At 45.2% G+C, this 8,390-nt stretch overlaps 1 protein-coding gene across 1 annotated transcript; it reads right to left on the bottom strand.

The window, feature by feature from the left end:
• Positions 1 to 4,899: 4,899 nt before the first annotated feature.
• Positions 4,900 to 7,155, bottom strand: LOC145950283 (uncharacterized). The gene has a single exon (XM_083061364.1). It carries the CDS (start codon positions 7,153 to 7,155, stop codon positions 4,900 to 4,902), a length of 2,256 nt encoding a protein of 751 aa, XP_082917490.1.
• Positions 7,156 to 8,390: the final 1,235 nt, after the last annotated feature.

Here is an 8,390-nt window from a genome sequence, read left to right as displayed (position 1 = left end):
CGAGTGGAGTGTCTCGGAATTACGTTGTTTTCTTAGCAAGACCGAGGGAGTCACTCGGAATTGCGTTGTTTTCTTGGCAAGACCGAGTGGAGTCACTCAGAATTGCGTTGTTTTCTTGGCAAGACCGAGTGGAGTGTCTCGGAATTACGTTGTTTTCTTGGAAAGACCGAGGGAGTCACTCGGAATTGCGTTGTTTTCTTGGCAAGACCGAGGGAGTCACTCGGAATTGCGTTGTTTTCTTGGCAAGACCGAGTGGAGTGTCTCGGAATTACGTTGTTTTCTTGGCAAGACCGAGTGGAATCATGCGTAATTGTTTAGCTCACATTTCGAAGGCACATCCTTGGCCGAGTTGATCAACTCGGGAGGGAAGCCTTTTTGCGTGATTTTCCGAAGGCACATCCTTGGCCGAGTTGATCAACTCGGGAGGGAAGCCTTTTTGCGTGATTTTCCGAAGGCACATCCTTGGCCGAGTTGATCAACTCGGGAGGGTAGCCTTTTTGCGTGGTTTTTCGAAGGCACATCCTTGGCCGAGTTGATCAACTCGGGAGGGAAGCCTTTTTGCGTGATTTTTCGAAGGCACATCCTTGGCCAAGTTGATCAACTCGGGAGGGAAGCCTTTTTGCGTGGTTTTCCGAAGGCACATCCTTGGCCGAGTTGATCAACTCGGGAGGGAAGCCTTTTTGCGTGATTTTCCGAAGGCACATCCTTGGCCGAGTTGAACAACTCGGGAGGGAAGCCTTTTTGCGTGATTTTCCGAAGGCACATCCTTGGCCGAGTTGAACAACTCGGGAGGGAAGCCTTTTTGCGTGATTTTTCGAAGGCACATTGATGGAATCATGCCTAGGAAGGCAAGAGGTGACATATTGAAGGAGCCAAGAGGAGTTGGCTAGACATAAAGGTTTGGGCCAGTCAGGGCCCAATGGGCCTGATGGGCCTGGGAAGGCCCAAGTTGAACTTTTCATGGGCCATATTTTGTTATAGCTATTTTCATATGTTTTGTATACATCATGTTAGTATAGGTATCATATATTTTGGTCTTGTATTTTGGACCACATAGAGTAGCATTTTAGGTTTTAGGCTTGTTGGGCCTAGTTTTGGGCTTCATGGGCCTTTGGGCTTTTGGTACCCAATATTGGGCTCATTTTCATTCTTGTAATTTTTCCTTTCCATTGTAATTGTTTGACCAATGTAATTAGGTCATTAGAATAGGAAAATACAAGGAATACTAAAGTATGCTAATTAGGTTAAACTAGGTTTAATTTGGAAGCCATTTAAGTTACATTTGAGTCACATATTTTGCACCATTGGTGGCTGAACATGTGACACTCAAATTAACCCTAAATGACTCTCAAATCAGACCTAAATGCACCTTGGTACCTAAATTTTCGGACTTACACATGTACACCAAAGTTTGAATTCAAATTTGAATTCAAACTTTAGGCGCCAATTTGTGTAGCTTTGGTTTAGGTGCCTATGTGCTTCATTTCCGTGCATACTTAAGTCCTCCCTTCACATTTTTGTATTCACTTTTGAGAATAATGAAATTTGAGAGCTTATTCAGCCAAATTTTTTCAAGAGTCACCGAATTTAGAGAGCTACACTTTTAGGAACCCTTTTAGGTTTCCTCCTCTTTGAAGTGAGCTTTCCCTTGAACCTTAAGCTTGGATGCTTCCATCCAAGGCTTAAGCCTTCTTCCAATCCGTGAATCATCCTCCATCTAGTGTTCATCATTGTGGTTTCCATCTCCTTGAAGAAGATCCGAGCAAAGGAGAAGCTAAGGAGAAGAACATTCATCACTCTTCCTTACCATTTTCCATCACACATCCTTGGCCGAGTTGATCAACTTGGGAGGGAAGCCTTTTTGCGTGGTTTTCCGAAGGCACATCCTTGGCCGAGTTGATCAACTCGGGAGGGAAGCCTTTTTGCGTGGTTTTCCGAAGGCACATCCTTGGCCGAGTTGAACAACTCGGGAGGGAAGCCTTTTTGCGTGAATTTCCGAAGGCACATCCTTGGCCGAGTTGATCAACTTGGGAGGGAAGCCTTTTTGCGTGGTTTAAATGTAGGACTGAGTATGAGAGGGAAGAATTGAATTGTATTTCATTGATTATGTGCCTCATTAAAAACCTTGCCAGCCAAAACCCCTTTTCACATTTTTATAAGGGGAGAAAAGACTGATTAAGGAAAAGAGTGCACTTCTGTGATTACATTGTTTGCCATCATATTACAAGAACTAACTATAGTATGTTTTCAAATGCGACGCGTTCCAAGTCCTTGGGATGAAATTGCCCGAGAGCTCTTCAAGTTTATATGCGCCGTTGTCGAGGCTGTGTCGGATCCAAAATGGACCATCCCAATTTGCTGCCAACTTGCCTTCACGTGGATTACGTCTTGCCGTTCCTTGAACTCTCCACACCAAATCTCCTTCCTTGAAGCTTCTCTTAGTGAGATTAGAATTGAATCGCCTGATCATTCGCTGTTTGCAAGCTTCAGCTATTATCTAGGCCTTGTTGCGAACTTCGTCAATCATATCGACTTCGGCTCGGAGTGATGCATCATTAGCAACCGCATCAAAATGTTGCCACCGAAAAGATGGTTCCCCCACTTTGACAGGGATATGGCGTCAGTGCCATATGTTAGCCGAAAGGGTGTCTCCCTAGTTGTGGATTGTGGCGTACACCGATACGCCCAAAGGACTTCTACCAACTCTTCAGCCCAAGCTCCCTTGGCTTCTCCCAGTCGCTTTTTGAGTTCGGTGAGGATCACCTTATTAGCCGCTTCGGCTTGACCATTGGATTGCGGATGCTCCACTGACGTAAACCTGTGTTTGATACCGAGATCTTGAATAAATCGATTAAGTTTTTGATCAATGAATTGCAAACCATTATCAGTTATAATGGCGTGTGGAATGCCGAAGCGAGTAACAATGTTCTTCCATAAAAACTTCTGGACATTGGCAGCTGTGATATTGGCCAACGGCTCGGCCTCAACCCATTTCGTGAAGTAGTCTACAGCGACCAATAAAAACTTGCATTGGCCCTTAGCAATTGGGAATGGTCCGAGGATATCCATGCCCCACATTGCAAATGGCCAAGGTGAGCTAATACCATGTAACTCTTCGGCTGAAGCATGAATGAGATTGTCGTGCCGTTGACATGACACGCAACGCTTAACAAATTTTATGCAGTCATCCTTGAGGGTTGGCCAGTAATACCCCGCCCGAAGCACCTTGGTGGCCAGGGTTCGTCCTCCTGAGTGGCAACCGCATATTCCTTCATGAATCTCTCTCAAGACATAGTCTGCTTGCTCTGCATCAACAAATTTCAATAGTGGGACCGAAAACCCTCTGCGGTATAACTCTCCTCCAACCATTGAATACCTGGCAGCCTGGGTTCGGAGCTTTTTGGCGGTCGATGGGTCAGATGGCTCTTTGCCATGCTCAAGGTAATCTGTTATATCTGTGATCCATGTTTGAGTGGGCTCCCCAATCGTCATGCATTCGGTAGGTACCACACTCGGAGTTGTAAGTTCAAGGTGAAGTGTGGTTCGCAGCTGTCCAGGTTTCCGAGTACTGCTTGCTAACCGGGCCAATTGATCAACCTTCTCGTTGTGTTCTCTCGGCGTGTGTCTTACTTGGACTTCATCAAAGGTATTGCGCATTCTCTGAATCAAATGATAGTATTTCAACAAGCAGGAGTCCTTAACATAGAAGTTGTCATTGACCTGCTCTGATACGACCTTCGAATCGGTCCAGCACATCAATCGTCTAACCCCAATTTCTTGTGCAAGTCTTAAGCCAGCAATCAATGCTTCGTATTCGGCTTGGTTATTCGAAGCCTTGAACGCAAACCTCAATGACTGTTCGAGAGTCAGCCCAGTCGGTCCTTCAAGGATTATACCAGCCCCGCTACCTCGATTGTTTGAAGAGCCATCCACATGCATTGTCCACAAATCACTCAAAAAATGACCCTTCGGCTGTAATTCATTAATAAAATCCACCAAGTACTGGGACTTGACTAGACCCCTCGGTTCGAAATTAATGTCGAATTATGACAACTCAATCGACCAAGCCATCATCCATCCAGCTAATTCTGGTTTACGCAAAACCTTGGCAATCGGGCAATCCATTCGGACTATGACACGATGACTCTGAAAGTATTGTTTGAGACGTCGAGCAGTGTGAACAAGCCCTAATGCCACCTTCTCAAGGAGTTGATATCTCGTCTCGACTTCCTGTAACATGCGACTGATGAAGTAGACGGGTTGTTGCGACCCTACTTCTTGGACCAGAACTGCACTGATTGCTTCATTTGACACGCATAAATAAACTACCATATCGACTTCTGGATTGGGTTTTGAAAGGATGGGAGGAGAACCGAGACGTTCCTTCAGCGTCTTGAACGCTTTTTCACATTCGTCAGACCATTCAAACTTGTTCACTTTCCTCAGCAATCCAACAATAGGTTTTGCTGTCTCGGCTAAACATGGGAGGAACCGTGACAACGCTGTGAGCCGTCCTGCCAGTTTTTGAACTTCTTTCATGTTCCGAGGGCTGACCATGTTGATGACTGCCATGCACTTGTCGGGATTGGCCTCGATGCCCCTTGCCGACATCATAAAGCCGAGGAACTTTCCTCCTGATACACCAAATACACATTTTTCTGGGTTAAGCCTCATATCGTATTTGTGTAATTGTTGGAACACCTCCGCCAGGTCAACAACATGTTGTTCAAGGTCTCCAGACTTAACAACCATATCATCAACATATACCTCCATATTCTTACCGAGCTGGTGTCGAAACACTTTATTCATCAACCTCTGATAAGTTGCACCTGCATTTTTCAACCCGAAAGGCATTACCTGATAGCAATAATTGGCCGAGTCAGTTATGAAGGCTGTCTCTTATTCGTCACTGGGATGCATGGGGATTTGATTATATCCCGAATAAGCGTCGAGAAAAGTGAGGACTTTGTGACCTGAGGCGCCATCAACTAGCCGATTTATGTTCGGGAGTGGGTAAGCATCTTTGGGGCATGCTTTATTGAGATTAGTGTAATCAGTACACATTCTCCATTTTCCGTTCGGCTTTTTCACCATTACCACGTTTGCCAACCAAGTGGTATAGTGAACCTCCCGGATAAACCTGGCTTCAAGTAACTTGGCAACCTCTGTTTCAACTGCAATTTTCCGATCCGTGCCCATTTTTCTTTTACGTTGAGCAACCGGTCTCGCCTCAGCACAAATTGATAACTTATGACACATGACACTGGGGTCTATGTCAGGCATGTCAGAAGGTGTCCATGCAAAAAGGTCTTTATTTTTCATTATTACCCGACACAAGATAGAATGATCTTCTTCAGATATGTCGGCACCAATGTACGTAACCTGGGCTGGGTGTAACCCGATTTGCAGCTGACTTTTTGATTCCACTGGCTCTACACGTTCTTCATCATTCATTCTTGGGTCCAGATCCCAAACTGGCTCCTCGGCCGATGCCGAAGGATTAACAACATGAACCCTCTTAGACTTGGAATTTCTTTCTTCCATGGGAGCTATTCGCAAACTAGCAAAATAACATTCCCGAGCAGCCTTCTGGTCGGCATGGATTGTGATGATTTTCCCCTTGTCGGATGGAAACTTCATTGCTAGGTGCGGAGTAGATACAACTACACCTAGCATGTTCAATGAGGGTCGACCGAGGAGAATGTTGTAAGATGTGCTAGCATCTACCACAATGTATTTTACTTGAATTTCCCTGCTTTCCTGTTCATCAAAACAAAAGCGAGTGAAAAGTTTAATATATCCTTTGGTGCTTACCCTCTCCCTTGCAAAATCGACCAAATGATCGTCATAAGGGATTAATTCTCTTTCAGAGATACCCAATTGCATAAAGGTATTCCAATACAAAATATCTGCCGAACTGCCTTGATCCACTAGCGTTTTCTTGACTATACAATTGTGAATTTCCACGCTGATTACCATTGGATCATCTTGCACCAGATCAATACCTTGAAAGTCAGCATCAGTGAAAGTTATTGCTGGCAATCGCCGAGAAGGTTGCCTATCCACAGCGTTGACCGTTTGAATGGCTCTAAGGTGTCTCTTTCGGGCTGAAGATGTTGAGCTTCCACCCGCAAATCCACCTGCAATTGTATTGATGACCCTCCGACGTGAAGGTGCCGAATCATCCTTCCTTTCTTGTGACCTGCTTCGCTCGCGCCGCGGTCTATCCGAACGATCCTGCTTATGCCGATCATTGTGCTGATATTGGTAGGAAGAGCGGGGACGAGAAGAATCGGGCCGATCCACAAAATTATGCAACTTGCCTTGTTTAATCAAATCCTCAATTTTATCTTTTAATGCAGCACATTCCTCAGTGGAGTGTCCGCGATTGCGGTGATACCTACATGTTTTGCTGGTATCAGCGCGTGGTGGAGTGGAAGCTCTTTTCGGAACCGCCAACACTTTTGCCGCTAAAGCTTGTTCAAGTACTGCAGCTCGGCTTGCATTAAGAGGGGTGTAATGGGAGTACTTGGGACCTCGCACGGGTCGGTCCCGAAGGGCTATCTCTTTACCTCGCCCCCTGTATGTCTGTTCTGGCTTCTCGGGCTTAGCTGACTGCTCTGCCCGCGCTTGATTTCGAAATTCCGCCAATTCTTCCATTTGCATGTATTTATCGGCCCGCCTTCGTAGGTCATTCATGTCCGAAGGAGGCTTCTTGCAAATGCTGTTGACAAACGGTCCTGGCTTCAATGCCGTTGTAAGGTGATGGAGTGCCACAGCTGGGTTAAGGTCTCTAATCTCCAAAGTTGCTTTGTTGAACCGATCCATGAAGGTCCGAAGAGATTCCTTCTTGTCTTGGCGAAGGCCGACCAGAGATAGGGACGTCAGACTATGGGGGCGACTTGTTGCGAATTGAATGGTGAACTGAGATGACAAAGTGCTGAAGGAATCGATGGAATTGGGAGGGAGTCGAGTAAACCAACTCAATGCCCTACCTTTAAGTGACGTGGGAAAAATCTGACACAAGGCAGCATCGTTAGTTGTGCTCAATGTCACCTGTGTCAAGAAAACATCAAGATGTTCATCAGGATCAGTGGTACCATCATATTTATCAATAGGCAAAGATTTCCAGTTATCCATCAACGGAAGTTGCATGATAGTAGGAGTGAAGGGGTGTCGGTGCGATCCAATAGTTGTCAAGTCTGCAGGACGGCTGTTGAGATTTCCGTTGAAGTACTTTTGTTATAATTGTAAATCAGTGTAATTCTATCAACGGTCTCAAACACGGCAAGTATACCGGCCGTTCAAGTAGTAAAAATATCGTATCCACAGGGATTAGAAGGTAATATAAGCATTTATTGACTATTCGTGACTAAAGAATAATTCCAATTTCAAAGTTTGTGCAGTGAATTCAAAGTTGTGACTATTGGAATGAAAGTTGTAAATAAATATTGTTTTGTGAGTGGAAAAGGTAAGGAATGGTATTGTGGTATTGTGAGGTTGTGGGGGTCAGATTTCACCAAACGTAACACTAATGTATCCTTAATCTCTTGTTGAATTCATTGCTTAGTCAACCCATAAGTTTACTCAAACCTAATCCCTTAGAGAAAGAGCCTAGATGCGGATATTGAATATCAATCCCTTGAGTACCCAATATCTACACCCGCATTACGGGCTAGGGTTTAAGACTACTAATGGGTCAAGCTCTATCCCTAGATACAATCACCACTAGGCATATGTTTCAGAACTAGTTTCAAAGGTTATTTTCCAATACCCATGGAACCTTAAATCATGCAAAGGGTGATCAATCCAAAGCAAGCATTAAGAATAGAAACAAACACAACAACGAATAAAACAACATGTATATATATCATTAAAACCGTAAAGATTACAATAGAGTACGTTGGTTACATCTAACCCCACAAAATGGGTGAAACCACTCAACAAAGAGGGCAAATACAAAATAGAGATGGAAGAGGAAGTGAAGAACCGAAGGAGAGATCCGCACACGGACGATCCCAAGCCCTGGGAATCCCTTCCGCAGCTCCTAGAGGCGCCCAATGTGAGAATGGAGAGAAAGATCCCCGAAAATGGCTTCAAATACGAGCCTGGGAGATCAGATTAGGGTTCCGCGCCCGGCGCACAATTCTTCGCGCCCGGCGCAAGTTCTTCCAGAGAAGTCAAGCACTCTCTGTCTCAACACAAGCCCGGCGCAATTCCTTTTGCGCCCGACTTAATTCCTTTTTGCGCCCGGCTTAATTCCTTTTGCGCCCGGCGCAATATAACTGGCAGAGATGAAATACTCTGTTTTTGTCACGCCCAGCGCAGGTTATATTGAGCCCGGCGCAGAACCTCTTCTCTGCTCCTTAGCTTCTTAGGTTTCCAATCCT

Source organism: Cajanus cajan, chromosome 8 (assembly GCF_000230855.2).
Source record: "Cajanus cajan strain Asha chromosome 8, NIPB_CcT2T_4, whole genome shotgun sequence".
Classification (NCBI taxonomy): Eukaryota; Viridiplantae; Streptophyta; class Magnoliopsida; order Fabales; family Fabaceae; genus Cajanus; species Cajanus cajan.
Note: the sequence above shows the minus strand (reverse complement) of the source record. Positions and strands in the feature narration are given on the sequence as shown.

What these genes read in the sequence shown, in the direction of transcription:
- LOC145950283 (XM_083061364.1), bottom strand. Translation starts at nt 7,155, where the DNA reads ATGCAACTTCCGTTGATGGATAACTGGAAATCTTTGCCTATTGATAAA.